The sequence below is a fragment of the Marmota flaviventris genome, chromosome 10, assembly GCF_047511675.1.
Source record: "Marmota flaviventris isolate mMarFla1 chromosome 10, mMarFla1.hap1, whole genome shotgun sequence".
Lineage (NCBI taxonomy): Eukaryota > Metazoa > Chordata > Mammalia > Rodentia > Sciuridae > Marmota > Marmota flaviventris.
Window position 1 is genome coordinate 113,231,448 of NC_092507.1, and position 15,238 is coordinate 113,246,685.

A 15,238-nucleotide genomic window follows, 5' to 3' on the forward strand; every position below is an offset into this window, starting at 1 on the left:
GAAATCAAGGGAACAGACATGAAGCTGGAAGATAAAAACTGTGTGGGACTGAGTGAGGGTGGAAGAGATAGGTTTGGGGAAAAGCTTATCCAGGTGAAAAATGTTGAATAGGAGAAATGATTTAAGTGTCACTGGACTACACTTGGAATATGCTCCCACTCCACCCCTCCCCCTGCCTGTAATGTTTATTTGAGAAAGGAAATCAAGATTTAAATAATTTTAGTAGTTTATTTATTTATTTGTTGACCCTGGGGGTGCTTAACTACTGAGCCACATCCCCAGCTCCTTTTAAATTTTATTTAGAGAAATGGTTTTGCTGAGTTGCCTAGGTCCTCACTAAATTGCTGAGGCTGGCTTTGAACTCACCATCCTTCTCAGTCACTCAGATTACAGGTGTGTGCCACCATACCCAGTATAAATAGGTTTACAGCTTATTATTAGTTTGATTTCTAAAATATATTTCTTCTGTGTTAAGTATCATGACTGGACCACTAGGGGGCCAAGGGTTTAATCAGAATATAGAAAGACAGGATGTTGTGGTGGAAACCAACATATTCCAACTTGAGTTTTCAGAAATGTAGAAGTTATAGATGATGACTAAGTTCAGGGTGTGGCTAGGGTGAAGGCTTTTGAGAAGACAGATACAGAGGGAGATAGAAAGTACAAGAACAAAACACCAAGGTGGAGCAGAGGCTCAGAAAAGGATCCTCTGAGAGAACCACACTTCAGAGAGCTGTGTAAGTCTGTCCTTTCTGCTATAGTGAGCTCCTTTAAAAAATCAGGGCTTTTACTTGGCTCCTATTTTGTGCTCAAATTTCAGATGTGTTGAATATCTGCTGCTTGCTGGCACTTTTCCATGGTTCTATTATACCAAAATCTCTTAAGATAGAGTTTATTTTGGGCTGGGGTTGTAGCTCAGTGGTAGAGCACTCGCATAGTATGTGCGAGACCCTAGGTTCGATCCTCAGCACCACATAAAAATAAATTCATAAAATAAAAGGTATTGTGCCTATCTACAACTAAGAAAAAAACGTTTATTTTACAAATGAAACCTAGAGAGGATATTTATTGTTCAGTCATACCACCAAAGTATTTCAAAGCTGGTGTTGTATTCAAATCCAGCATTATTTCATTTTCACCCTTTATAGTCACCTCAAACTTGTTAAGTCCAAAATTCATCATCTTTGCCCTTTCCCCAAATATGTTCCCCCTAAGTTTGGCTCATTAAATGACACCACAGAGCTAGGAATGCAACTCCGTGGTAGAGTACCTGCCCAGCATGTAAATCCTTGGGTTTGCTCCCTAGCACAAGCAAAAACCCTCATTCATTATCCAACCTTTGGTTCAAGTTAAAGATCCAGGAGTCATCTTGGAGTCCTCTAACTTCAAGACTTGGCATAGTCAGTCAGTCACTGAGTTCTGTTTGCCTCCAAAAGTTCTCAAAGGTAACTTCATCCAACCCCAATGCTTTTTTTTTTTTTTTTGTTCTGGGAATTGAACTCATGGCTTTGTACATCAAGGTCTACCACTGAGTTACATCCTCAGCCCCCAAAGTCTTTTAAACTTGAACTTTTCTTCTTCTTTTTTAAATCATGCTGGTGGTGCTGTACATATTGAGCCCTGGCATAGGCAGTTTCCCCAGCTGACCAGATCCTAGGTGATCCAGGTGAGGTCTTCGTTATGACCATTGCTTCTGGATTCTCTAGCACTTTTGGTATGACTCAGATGCTGTGCTGGGTCATTTTACATATCCAGATCCTTCCCAGTGGACAGATGAAGAATTAGGCATCCCTCCTGATGATGAAGATTGAAAGTATAGACTCAACTCTTATCAAGAGCAAGTGAAAATTTCAAGAAATTACAGACTTCATATTGTACATTAAAAGTTGTACCCAGGGGCTGGGGATGTGGCTCAAGCAGTAGCGCACTTGCCTGGCATGTGTGCAGCCTGGGTTTGATCCCCAGCACCACATACAAACAAAGATGTTGTGTCTGCCGAAAACTAAAAAAATAAATAAATATTAAAAAAAAAAAAAAAGTTGTACCCGGGTGCAGGACACACACTTGGAATTCAAGCAGATTGGGAGGCTACAGCAGAAGGACTGCAAATTCAAAGTCAGTCTAAGCAATTTAGTAAGGCCCTGTCTCAAAAATAAAAAGGGCTGAGGATGTGGCTCAGTGGTTAAGCGCCCCTGAGTTTGTTCAATCCCTGGTACCTTAAACAACAACAACAACAAAAAGTTGTAAATTAAAGTGATTTGGGTCCAGTGTTCAGATGTAGAACATCCGAGTTCAATTCCCCAATCTTAAAAAAAATATATTTTTAACTTTCATATTGTTTCTTTTTAAAATATTTATTTATTTTTTTTAGTTTTAGGTGGACACAATATCTTTATTTTACATTTATGTGGTGCTGAGGATCGAACCCAGTGCCTCGTGCATGCTAGGCGAGCACTCTACCACTGAGCCACGATCCCAGCCCAACTTTCACATTGTTAAAGAAAAAAATTACCATGACACTTGCTAAAATAGAGCAGAAGACTATTTAGGGTTATTAGGAAGGTAAAAAAGACTATCACAATAAGGGAGAGAGGGAGAAAGGGGAAGAGAGAGAGAGAGAGAGAGAGAGAGAGGTATCAGGCTGAAATCCTAATACAGCACGGACAAGTGGGGATTTATAGGCAAAATGAGAGGGTCAGTGGATGGAAGCAAAATTACATCAAGGATAGGGGAATTCTAGATAAACTGGTAACAGGATTTTTACAGAAGGTAGTTGAGGGTTGTCAGATATCCAGTGCTCTCTTATCTGTCTTGGCAGGATTCTTGCTAAAACTGGCTAGGTAGGCCCAAGAGGGACTCAGGAATATGACCTCATTTAAAAAAAAAAAAAAACGGCTCAGAAGAAAGGTTTAAAGTTTGGCTAAGGAGACAGTCTTTTGATTTCCATGTAAAAATGAGCTTATTATTTATATCACAAAAGAAGTGGCAAATGTTCTAATCGTTACAAGAGAAAATCCAGAGAACAGACACATTTACAGATCAGGAAAACAAAAATAAATAAGAAAGTGGGGGCAAAAGTTGCTTTTTTTCCATAAGTGAGGAGTAGGAGATTAATAGAATCTCTACCAGACAGGATGGTCTTTGCATACAGATCAGGTTCCTATACTAAATTGTATAATTAATGCCCATGAAAACAGAATCATATAAAGCAGAATATACTATACACAAGGTCTTCAGGTTTCCCATTAGCCATCACTATTTCTGGAAAGCCTTTCCGGAATCTCCACGTGTGAACGAGTTGCCATTTCTGGGATATCATATTTATCACACTATACTGTTTATATCCCTTCCTCCCTGCCACACGTGCACACGACACCATCAGCTTTTTGAGGCAGACACTGAGCAATTTCAAGTCCCTTACCATTAGAAACCAAAAGAATAACATATTGCATTATCAATGTAGCGTCCTTTTTACTATAATACCTAAGGAAACACATTTTTACATTAAAACTGGCGCTGCCTTTTCTTCCACACTTAGACTTTTATTCACTGCTTCTATTTCAAGGCCTGCAGATACCACGGAGATACAAAATGGGCTGCAGCAGTCTGCAATATTAAAGCCTGAGCGAGAAACAATTTTGATACTAAGTGGCCCGACGCCGCAAGAGGTGTCATGGACAACCGGGAAAGGCGCTCAGCCTACCCCCCCACCCCCACCCCCCTCGGGGGATAGTGAGGTCGTTGAATGCACCAGGTCACTGCACCAGAAACAGTCCCTCCGGCCTCTAAGGCAGTCCCTTTGGGCTCTATGCAAGACGAAGGGGTTGAGCTACTGTCTTTACAAATCTGAGAGGTGGGAAATGGAATCCCAATAGCAGACTGCGAGTTGGGAGTTGAGATCCTCCAGCTCACTCCGCGAAGTGTAGGATTCTTCGGTTCTCTCCTCGAGCAAGAAACCCACCCTCGCCGCCCCCGCTGCACTCCGGCAGACGCCTCCAGGCTACGCGCCGCTGGAACCTTGCCCTTCGCCCGGCGGCCCCGCCCCATGACGCGAGGCTCCGCCCCGCAGCGCCCGCTTCCAAGATGGCGGCAGAGATGCCCGCCCGGCTGTCTGGGTGGCGGTGACGAGGTAGACCGAAGACCAGGTATGTGGGCTAGGGAACGTGGAGACAGAAGCCTCGGAGAAAGGTTCGGTCGGAAGGGAGGGTGAAGTTTGGGGTAAGGGATGGAAACAAGCTAGGGACAAGGTTCCAGAGGGAATTGTGGACGGGGACCGGGTGGGCTCATTTTGTATGGTAGGGCAAAAGCAAGAGGAGCTTGGGATGGGGTGGGCGTGCTCGGAAAAGACTGGGTTTTAACCCCAGGCAGAAAGCCGGCCACGCCCCTCCAGGTGCGCCCGCCTAGGTACCCCGACAGTCTCTGCTTCAGCCCTCCCTGTCTCCGCACTTCAGCAGTCACCCTGCTCTCCACCTCTGTTGGGGCTGGGAAAAGGCGGAAAAGGTAAAGGATGCCATCCGCGCGGTACACCCCGCCGCGCTCCAGGGATGTTTGCTTGCAGCTCCCAGGTGGTCATTTTCCCTGCACCTGCGGAGCTAGCTCCCTGGCACATGAAAACGGAAGGAACCTATTTCTATCCTCGTCCTGGGCTCTCCCGAGGCCACTCCACAGTCTCCACTGTCTCACCTCTTAAACGGGTTTTTGACAGTTCTGTCATGACGGTCTCTCTTCTTAAATGGGTTTTTGGTATGGGATAAAACAGTGTCTTCATTTATTTCCCTGTCCCCACTCCCCAAACTAGTCCGTGCTGATGTGGTGGGGTAGGGAGTGAAGTACAACTCTGACACTATCACACTGTAATTCCACAGTAGCCTGAGAGAAAGGCCAGAGACCTGGCATTTCCAACCACTTTCCCTCACTTCCCCTGATGGGAAACCTGCTTTACCTGATCTCTGCCCATGCAGGTGGCTGGCTATTCTTGATCACTTCTGTTCCAGTTGGTCCCATATTCGCTGTTGGAGTGCTAGATGGAGCCTTTCTCTGTCCTCTGTGACATTTCCAATTTTAGATAATGCCTCACATCTCTGCCCCCCTGGGACCCCCTGGAGCCCCCATGATCTGGATGAAGACAATTTGAATCTAGGTGAGTCTCTCTATTGCCCTCTAAAATTGGAAGGGTTCTCTAGAGACTCTTCTGAAGTGGACATGGGACTTGAATGATGTAAACATTCTTGGAGGTGGGAACTGAAAGTAGATGGTAGGAGTGGTTCGAGGGGAGGTGGACAAGAGTGAAACTTGGGCTGGAAGTGACAGGTGGTGGGGGCTGTTGATGGTTACATTCTATTTCTTTTCATTGTGTGACCATACACTTGTGTGCTCCTTCCTATAACTCTGTTCTCTGCTTTTCTTTTTTGTTCCTGGCATCACCTTCATTCCTCTTCTCTCAATGATCTCCCTGCTGGCTTGCTCTTTTCTAGCCTACTCCCAGAACTCCTCTTTCTTCTTCCCCAGACCTCATCTCAGGATGTTGCGGAGGCTGCTGGAGCGGCCCTGCACACTGGCCCTGCTTGTAGGTTCCCAGCTGGCCGTCATGATGTACTTGTCACTAGGGGGCTTCCGGAGCCTTAGTGCCCTATTTGGCCGGGACCAGGGGCCTACTTTTGACTATTCTCACCCCCGAGATGTCTACAGTAACCTCAGTCATCTGCCTGGGGCCCCTGTAGCTCCAGGGGGTCCTTCAGCTCCTCAAGGCCTACCCTACTGTCCTGAACGGTCTCCTCTCTTAGGTGAGTGCAAAGGGAAGGAGGAGGTGAAGGAAAGGACAGTGTGTGGGGGCAGGGAGCCTTGGGCAGGTATGGAGTGGGACTTAGAACAGATTATTTTGAAGGTGGGCTGAGGTTGAGATAGAGTCTAAAGTCAGAGTTTGGACCAGGTTCTTGGATTGGGCCACTGGTTCACTGCCTTCCCATTTATGGGTTCTCCCAGCCTCAGGCTAGATGAAGTTGAGTCCTGGTTTAATTAGTTGGTTAGAAGTTCCTGTTCTCTCTCATCCCCAACTCTAACTTCAAACCCCGTGGGGTAGGAGAAAGTTATAGAGCCCTAGAAAGAAGGTAGGCTAGTAAATACCTTCCAGACTTTGTAGAGTTGTCTGATGAGGGGAAATCCAAGGCTTGTGAGATTTCTGAGTGAGCCTGGGGGAGAACTGAGCCCAGAACCAGGTTGCCAGATCCAGAGGTATTCCCAGGCCCTGATGCTCATTTTCTTCTCCCTGCCCCTCTAATTCCTTAATGTGACATTCCCTCCCAACAGTGGGCCCCGTGTCAGTGTCCTTTAGCCCAGTACCATCGATAGCAGAGATTGTGGAGCGGAATCCTCGGGTAGAACCTGGAGGCAGGTACCGCCCAGCAGGGTGTGAGCCCCGCTCCCGGACAGCCATCATCGTGCCCCATCGTGCCCGGGAGCACCACCTACGCCTGCTGCTCTACCACCTGCACCCCTTCCTGCAACGCCAGCAGCTTGCTTATGGAATCTATGTCATCCACCAGGTATCTCCAATCTCTATGTTACTCTTTCTTTCAAGTAAGGAAGGCTTCAGTAAATGCCACTCCACTCTTACCTGGAATAATTTTAAAAGGGCAGTCTGGAATGTGGAGAAGAACCTGACCTTTCTCTTCTAAACTTAGTCCCATACTTCTTATTCTTTTTTAAAATTTTCAATTTTTTTTTCTTTTGGTAGTTGTAGATGGACAGAATGTCTTTGTTTATTTTTATGTGATGCTAAGAATCGAACCCAGTGCCTCACCCACGCTAGGCAAGCGCTCTGCCACTGGGCTACAGACCCAGCCCCTCATACTTCTTATTATTCTGATTAGGATACTCCTATTGTCTTGTACCCTCCTATGATTTTTCCTTTGTTGAGTGGCTTCTGCAGATTTGAAATTGGGTAGATCTGAGGTAAAATTCTAGTTCTCCCATTGTTATGTGGGTGACCTTGAGCAAGATTTTTTTTTTTTAAGAGAGAGAGAGAGAGAGGGAGAATTTTTTTTTAATATTTATTTTTCAGTTTTCAGTGGACACAACATCTTTATTTTATTTTTATGTGATGCTAAGGATCGAACCCAGTGCCCCGCGCATGCCAGGCAAGCGTGTTACCGCTTGAGCCACATCCCCAGCCCTGAGCAAGATTCTTAACCCTCTAAAATGTGGAACGGAATCCTTGGGTAGAACCTGGAGGCAAAGAGCAATAGATTACTAATATGCCACCTGTTCCACCTTGCTATTGGTTGTCAGGATGAAATGCTAAACAGCAGCAACTAAATGTCAGGCACATACTGAATGCAAGAAAAAATTGTTGAATTGACTAAATGAAAAAATGAAAAAGATAGTTTGCCTTTCCCTTCTTTCTCCTTGTCTGGTATCTTACTTCAGTTTTCCTTTTTTGCTCAAGCCCGTCTTCTTCATGTTACCTACAGATATAGCCTGGTTCCCTTCCATTATCTTCCAGGCTGGAAATGGAACATTTAACAGGGCAAAACTGCTCAATGTTGGGGTGCGGGAAGCACTGCGTGATGAAGAGTGGGACTGCCTGTTCTTGCATGATGTGGACCTTCTGCCAGAAAATGACCACAATCTCTATGTGTGTGACCCTCGAGGACCCCGCCATGTTGCTGTTGCCATGAACAAGTTTGGATACAGGTAAAGGACATAGAAGAATGCTGGGAAGCAGGAAATCGAACCATCCAAAGAAAAGAGGACAGCTAAGGGAATTGTGGGTAGGGATGTCTTCCCAGAAGACCTGTTGAATGCAAGGATCTTTTTCTCCCTAGCCTCCCGTACCCCCAGTACTTCGGAGGAGTCTCAGCCCTCACTCCTGACCAGTACCTGAAGATGAATGGCTTCCCAAATGAATACTGGGGCTGGGGTGGTGAGGATGACGACATAGCTACCAGGTCAGATTTATGCACCACTTCCCTCTTCACCCCATCCTGTAAGACCACCTATGAACATAGCCTTTCAACACCAAACTTTAGCTCCCTGGTCCTGCACTAAATCTAATCCTTTCCCTTTGCTTTTTAGTATATCTACATAAGGCTTTGATACTACTGCCCATTCTATCTTTCAGTTTTCTAGATCTGGTTGGTTATATTCCTGAGAGGAGAAAATATCAGTAGGAAATATTATCATGGAATTCCAGAGCTGGAAATGGGCCTAGAGATGGTTTAGTCTTGCCTTATTTATTTACTTAATTATTGATTTTTGGTACCAGAGATGGAACCCAGAAGCACTTAACCACTGACACAAGGCCTTTTTTTTTTTTTTTTAATTGGAGACAGGGTCTCACTTAGTTGTTTAGGGCTTTGCTAAGTTACTGAGTCTGGCTTTGAACTTGTGGTCCTCCTGCCTCAGCCTCCTGAGTTGCTGGGATTACAGATGTGTGCCACAGTGCCTGGCTGGAATCACATCTTTACGTGAATTATTTTTTTTAGTACTGGGGATTGAACTCAGGGGCACTCAACCACTGAGCCACATCCCCAGCCCTATTTTGTATTTTATTTAGAGACAGGGTCTCACTGAGTTGCTTAGCACTTTGCTTCTGCTGAGGCTGGCTGTTTACCTATCAGTAGCTTGTTTTCATTCTGGATCCTCCAAGAACCCCTCACAATCCTCCTGTCTCAGCCTCCCGAGCCGCTGGGATTACAGGCGTGTACCACCATACTCGGCCCTTTATGTGAATTCTGTGTGTAAAGCACCCGACAAATTCTAAATGTCTGTTATTCTTTCAGTTCCTTCACAGGCCATCTTCACCTTTGCTTCTGTGTCAGAACTGGAACTTAAGATCCTGATTACCTGGTTCTGCTTTTTTTTTTAAAAAAAAAACAAAAAAACACATGGCAGCAGAGGGAGAGGAGTTGAGGGTAACTCAGTCACTATTCTAAATAAGAATTGCTGGGCTGGGGATGTAGCTCAGGGGTAGAGCATATGTACCTAGCATGTGCAAGGCCTAGGGTTCTATTCCTAATACCAAAAAAAAAAAAAAGAAAGAAAAAAGGTTTGGGGTCTGCAATGCCCAATCATGTCATCTCAACAAAATGGTTTCTTTCCTTGTCCTTCCCAGACTGCAAAGGCAGCTCCTAGGAGCTACTTAGGAAACAAAGGTATCTTTGCCAATTGTTTAAAGGCCCCAGGATGCCTGGCACTGGGCCCTGAGGATTTGGATACATTTAGCCTTTACATTCTCTTCAAGTATTTCCTTTTTGCTGTTTGATTTTCTCCTACCTTCTCATACTTAGGCACTTTTTATAATCCTTACTGGTAATAATTGTTCCTTGTGTATAGAAACATGCAGTCCCTTCCTTGCTTTGCTTTTCTTGTTTACCTATCAGCAGCTTGTTTTCATTCTGGATCCTCCAAGATCCCCTCACTTTCCCCATAGGGTACGCCTGGCTGGGATGAAGATCTCTCGGCCCCCCACATCTGTGGGACACTATAAGATGGTAAAGCATCGAGGAGATAAGGGCAACGAGGAAAATCCCCACAGGTAGGAAGGGAAAACTACCTGCTAATTGTTACTAAATTCTCAAGGTTACATACTCCTAGCCAGGAAACTCTCAAAGGTCCCTAGATTCCTGGCTGTTCCTTTCTGGGTCTTAGTATCTAACCTCTAACCCTTAGATTTGACCTCCTGGTCCGTACTCAGAACTCCTGGACTCAAGATGGGATGAACTCACTGACATACCGACTGCTGGCTCGAGAACTGGGTCCTCTCTATACCAACGTCACAGCAGACATTGGGACTGACCCTCGGGGTCCCCGGGCTCCTCCTGGTCCCCGCTACCCACCTGGTTCTTCCCAGGCCTTCCGTCAAGAGATGCTGCAGCGCCGGCCCCCAGCTAGGCCTGGCCCTCTGCCTACTGCCAACCACACAGCCCGCCGTGGTCCACACTGACTCCTCCTTGCCCACCTTAATCATGAAACTGAATCAGAAGGGTTGTATTCTCCCTACCCTCAGCTCCTCACTGCTCTTAGAGGGATGTGGGGGAATTGAACTCTAGTGCTATGTTGGGGGGCAGGGGCCTTCCTCACTGCTAGAATGGAGCTGGGCTCCTCTAGACCTGGAGGTCCCTCTTTCTAGGGTCACCTGCCAGGGCTTATGACTGTGAATCCTTGATGTCATACTTTTATGTGACAACTCCTGGGAGTCCCCTGCCTCTGGGGTAGGAGCAGGGCTGGACCCCAAGTCCCTTCCTCTTCCATGGAGACCACTCTCTTCCAAGAGTGATTTGGCTTCTCCTGGGACCTCTGTGAATATTTATTCTATTTATGGTTCCCAGGAAGCTGTTTCGTGAAGGAAGCCCCTCCCTGGGCACTTTCTGCCAGTGCTGGAGTAGCTCCCTTTTCTGGTCCTGGCTCAGGGGGCTGGGATTTTGATATATTTTCTAATAAAGGACTTTGTCTCGCTTCTGCTCCTGCTTTCTGCATCCCAGGCACACTTTACGTCTCCTTGAACCCCCTCTACCCTCAAGACCATAGATGCCAGAATAGCCATACCATGCTAAGATCCAGTGACTTTTATTTTCATGAGTGGGAGCTGAGGATCAGCTGTTAGATTCTGGGCCCAAGACACTGATTGCTGCCTGGCGCCCACTCTCTATACAGTCATTGACAGCAACCCCCTCATAGGAGGCTCCAGCCAGAGTCAAGGGCAACCTTTGAGCAGCCAGGAATTTCATAGCTGACTCTAGAAGGAAAAAATAAAAGGAATTTTGTGGCTACAGGTCCCATTTCCTCAGCCCTCAGCCCAGCTGCTTTCCCAACTTACCCAGTTTTTGCCAGTGGCCTAGTGTATACTGAGGAATGCAGTTCTGGGAAGAGGAAAGGGGATACAGGATAAAGTTTATTATTGATTTTCCAGGCCTTGGTTGACATACAGTAACAAATATACCTTGTATGCAAGGTCTACAACAGGGAACTGATTGGAATTTACCCCAACTCACCTTGTGTAGATGGACCAAACAGTGACTTGGTGGCTCCTTCAGTCCTAATTGTGTGGCAACTGCTTCCTGTGCCTGCTTCTGGAATAGCTCCTGAGATAAAACACAGCCACTAGCCTCCAGTGTCTGTAACCAGGAACCTCCTAACATTACCTGTGAAGGGAATATGGCACTGACCAGCTTGGCCTTGCCTACAATGGAGCATAAAAGAGCCATTTGGAAAGCCCACTATACAACATGTCCTGCTCTCACAGTCACTCTGAGGCCAGGGGGGCTCCCATCCTGCTCAGGGAAAGCAACTGAGTCATACACGATTCCCAGGACACCTGGGTCTTCTGAGGATGGTACTAAATGTCCAAATCCCTGAAGGGGAAAAAAAAAAAATAAGAAGGAAAAACTCCATCTGAGGCTACACCTTTTTTTCCCCTCCATACTATACCTGGACAGGCAGGCGAGCTCCTCGGTACTGTAGGTTCACCACAGCCACAGACACAGCAGTGATGGTATTAAGGACTTGAGCCAGGGGAGCTGCCTCTGTAGGGAGCAGCTTGCTGAGTGCTGGAGGAGAACAGGCCTGATTCAGGAGACATTCATACTACAATTTTGTCAGCTCTCTTTGAGATTAGACTTCATAGGGATGATCAGCTTAGGGGCATGATGTGGTCCTTCTGGCCCAGGAAGAAACAGTTATTGCTTCATGCTGGTTGGGGAAAGGGAAAGGACTACTCCATTACCTGAAGCTGGAATGGCACTAATAATGTGGTCGGCTTCTAGACTACTATCCCCCAGAGACACCTGAGAAAATGAAAACATTTGAGAGACATAGCAATAATGAGAACTTTAAGGATGAAGTGAGATTTCTACTGTACTCTTCTCAGTTTCCTAGTGGCAGGAAAGACTGGGTGCCAACTCAGGATGAAGACACTGAATGATTGCATCATCTGCATAAAACTCACCTTAGGAAGTGGGCCAGAGGCCGGTGTGGCTGCTCTGGAATGTTAGGTGAAGCTGGGTTGTTCCTCATCTCTGATTCTCTGACCATTTATCTTCCTACCTTTGTTTGGCAATGCTGGGGATCGAACCCAGGGCCTCACCCATGCTAGGCAAGTGCTCTACCACTAAGTTATATTCCCCCTTCTCTGACCACTTATAACTACAACTTCTTCTTCTTCTTCTTTTACATTTAGCCTTTTTAAAAAAATATTTTTAATAGTTGATAGACCTTTATTTTATTTATGTATTTATATGTGGTGCTGAGAATCGAACCTAGTGCCTCACACATGCCAGGCAAGTGCACTACTGCTGAGCCCCAGCCCCAGCCCCTATAACTCCAACTTCTATCCACAGACTTGCATCAAAGGGGTCTCGGAGGAAGATCCACAAATAAGGCCCCTAGGAACCTGGGCTAGTCCATGAATAAATAACTATTTTCCCCCCCAATTCTGGGGATTGAGCCCAGGGGTGCTCTGCCACTGAGCTATATCCTCAGCCCTTTTTATTTTGAGACAGGGTCTCACTAAGTTGCCCAGGCTGGCTTTGAACTTGTGATCCTCCTGCTTCACTCTCCTAAGTCACTGGGATTACAGGTGTGTGCCACCAGACCTGACTCTAAATAATTTCTAAGGCAAGGAAATGAGTAATTCCAATTCTACCAGACTTGGCCTGGCTGAACTACTTAAAGATAGAAACATTGATACAGGTTTATTACACTGCAGAAAATTACCTACCTTCCAGTGCCCTTCTGCTTGGAGAGAGAGCCCACATACTGGCTGACCTCTGAGAACACTGACTCCCCTACTAGTCAGGTAGGTGTCAAGGGTCTGGGGCAACGTCTCCATCCCTCCACGGAGTGACCATTGGCTCCAGCGCTCAGCCCGGGCCTGGCGAATAAGTGCTGAGTCTGGCTGTGGGCTCTGCCCTGAAGAAAAAGCAGCAGAAAAGAATCACCAAACTAACACCCCTTGCCTGACTCTGGCAGTCCTTAATATCTTCACTTTTTGAACCAATCTGCCCCTCACCTGCTCCCAGCAGGAGCCCCAGTATTACTGAACGATGGGTCTGCTCAGCTTGGAAGAGACTTGGAAAACAGGACCTGATGCTGAGCTCACGGCTATTGCCTGCAAACACTCCACGGCAGATACTGTCCATGGCTAGAGATGCCACCTTAAGAGTAAGACTGAGACTGAGAGGCCAAGGAATAACCTGCAGTGAATAAGCTTCCACTGCCCCTGCTTGGTAGGGAAGGATTTGAGTTTTGGAGATTAGTGGAGTATGACAAGAAGAGGGCATCCCAAATGACACAAAAGAGCCTCTAGGGGTAGGTCTGAGTGGGGGGGGGGGGGGATTCTGAAGCTGGTTTAGGCAGGGAGAGGTTGGAGGCCTCTGAGCAGTGTCACCTCAGGTCCAAGACGGCGCTGGGCAAAACTGTGCACAGTCTCATCAGGTTCTTTGCCCCGGGGCTTGGTCAACTCCCTCAGCCCAGCCCAAAGCAGAGGTTTGGAGAAGGGGGGTGAAGGACGGAGTAGCCCCCTGTGTGGAGGAAGGCATAGTGAAGAGGAAGCCTCCTGTATTATCTTCCCAGATCCAGGGGCTTACTTCCATTCATTTGGCCCTTTTCTGCTGAAAGGGCTGACAGACATGGAGATGAAGAAATGGAAGGGCTGCAAGGAAGGGGCAAAACAAAAGGATGTGCAGTAAAGAGGTGAGGGTGTTACCTGAGGCCAGAAGGCAGGGGGTGCAGGGCACCATCTACATACAGGAACCTGTTCTGGGCAGCTGGGTGGTCTCCCCGGACAGGCAACACTTCTGAGTCCAAGCCAAGCTCAGAAATCTGCTCTCCACATATCCTCAGAAAGAGGAGAAACTAAGCAAAGGGTCTGGCCCACCAAACTCTAACCCCTTAGTAAAACCCCGCCTCTGCAATCTCTCCTTACACATTGCACAAGCCTCTCACCAGGAGCAGAGTGCGGGCTCCCAAAACTCCGGCTGGCCGAATTCCCCGAGGTCCAAGTTCAAAAATCGCACCACCGGGCCCTCTGATTGAACGGATCCAGCCTCCCAAACGCTTGCTACCCTCCACCAAGACTACCTGGCGACAAGAAGAAGCCACTGCAGTACCATCTGGAGCCGCGGGGCGTGGGGGTTGGGCGCATCCCACCGGCTAGGATCCACCCAACTTTTGTTGGAAATTAAAGAGTATTAAATGAGGCTACCTCTGGCACGGATGAAGTACTCACCTTAGGTGGACGTGGGGCTCGGCTCAAATGGTAACTGGCGGCCAAGCCGCTGATGCCTCCGCCCAGCACGACCACTGTCCGGCTCATTGGGAAGCTTGGAGAAAAGGGGCGACACTGACAGACTGGGAGGCACCCTGGGCTCCTGAAGCCCCGCTGGTTCCACGTTCCACCCTCGGCCACCCACTGATTTAGAAGAAACTAAGGCAGAGCTCGCGGATGGGTCGGTGGACAAGCGAGGTCTTCGCCCAGGGGCCAGAGTTCATCCACGAGATAGGGACAAGAGAAAATGAGGTAGAAGGAGGCAGAGGTACGGAAACCTCTCCCTGCCGGCGCTCCGCAGTGCGAGATAAGGGCCACGCCCACGCTATCTGCCCTCGCAGGGGTGAGTCGGCAGGCTGGATGCCGGAGTTTTGAGGAGCTCTGCTTCCCAAGCCTCTGGAGACACCTAATACTTGAGGTCCGCCAACCCCGCCCCCGACCCCTTTTAGGTCTCACGGATTCTCGGTCCACTCTATTCTGGCGGCATGCGGGGAAGCTTCTCTTCCCGGCTTCTGGATTGGTGGGTCCTGAAAGACCCCGGATCACAATCACCAATGAAAACACTGAGCCGGCAGTGACGTTACAGGCGGAGCGACAGCAGCTGTCAGAGTTGATTCTGTGGATAGAACTAGAGGTTGACCCGTTCAGTGCCAAGTTGAAGGAGCTGTCGTAGCCGGGCGCTTTCCTCCCTAGGGCTAAGATGGCGAGTGCTGAATCCGGGAAATAGCATTCCACAGCTGAGGCTTCCCTGGCCCAGCTAGAGTGAGAACCCTAGAGGGATTGGCCCCAGGAGCTTTGGTTGTAGAGAGAATAGACGGGGAGACTAGGGGCCAATCCGTGGGGAGGCTGCTCCACAAACAGCTCCTTGATGTTAGCAACAGTCCGGGCCTACGGGAGCTAGGGCCGCCCAGCAACGTACCTAGTGTTTGTCAACAGGGGTTCTTGGGTGCCTCACCCTCGAGGGGCAGCCCCCAT

At 47.7% G+C, this 15,238-nt stretch overlaps 2 protein-coding genes across 10 annotated transcripts; one reads left to right on the forward strand and one right to left on the reverse strand.

The window, feature by feature from the left end:
• The first annotated feature begins 648 nt into the window (after positions 1–648).
• B4galt3 (beta-1,4-galactosyltransferase 3) lies at positions 649–10,456 on the forward strand. Of its 4 annotated transcripts, XM_027950694.3 has the most exons (9): positions 649–737; positions 3,566–4,145; positions 5,066–5,140; positions 5,475–5,783; positions 6,307–6,542; positions 7,502–7,692; positions 7,824–7,946; positions 9,431–9,535; positions 9,670–10,456. In XM_027950694.3, exons 2-9 carry the CDS (start codon positions 4,046–4,048, stop codon positions 9,941–9,943), a joined length of 1,413 nt encoding a protein of 470 aa, XP_027806495.1. In that variant the 5' UTR covers positions 649–737; positions 3,566–4,045; the 3' UTR covers positions 9,944–10,456. The 4 variants fall into 4 exon arrangements, with proteins under 4 accessions (XP_027806495.1, XP_027806497.1, XP_027806496.1 ...); XM_027950696.3 differs by lacking the exon at positions 649–737 and having other exon boundaries at positions 4,058–4,145; positions 4,962–5,140; XM_027950695.3 differs by lacking the exon at positions 649–737 and having other exon boundaries at positions 4,058–4,145; positions 4,962–5,140; positions 5,509–5,783.
• A 94-nt stretch (positions 10,457–10,550) lies between these two features.
• On the reverse strand, positions 10,551–14,854 carry Ppox (protoporphyrinogen oxidase). Of its 6 annotated transcripts, none has more exons than XM_027950690.3 (12): positions 14,225–14,843; positions 13,942–14,072; positions 13,703–13,834; positions 13,385–13,517; positions 13,007–13,151; positions 12,716–12,906; positions 11,723–11,783; positions 11,428–11,546; positions 11,241–11,351; positions 10,992–11,141; positions 10,817–10,859; positions 10,551–10,735 (listed from the first exon to the last, which is right to left on the reverse strand). In XM_027950690.3, the coding sequence occupies exons 1-12, from the start codon at positions 14,309–14,311 to the stop codon at positions 10,593–10,595; spliced, it is 1,446 nt and encodes a 481-aa protein (XP_027806491.1). In that variant the 5' UTR covers positions 14,312–14,843; the 3' UTR covers positions 10,551–10,592. The 6 variants fall into 6 exon arrangements, with proteins under 6 accessions (XP_027806491.1, XP_027806490.2, XP_027806492.1 ...); XM_027950689.3 differs by having other exon boundaries at positions 13,922–14,076; positions 14,225–14,841; XM_027950691.3 differs by having other exon boundaries at positions 13,703–13,818; positions 13,942–14,076; positions 14,225–14,835.
• Positions 14,855–15,238: the final 384 nt, after the last annotated feature.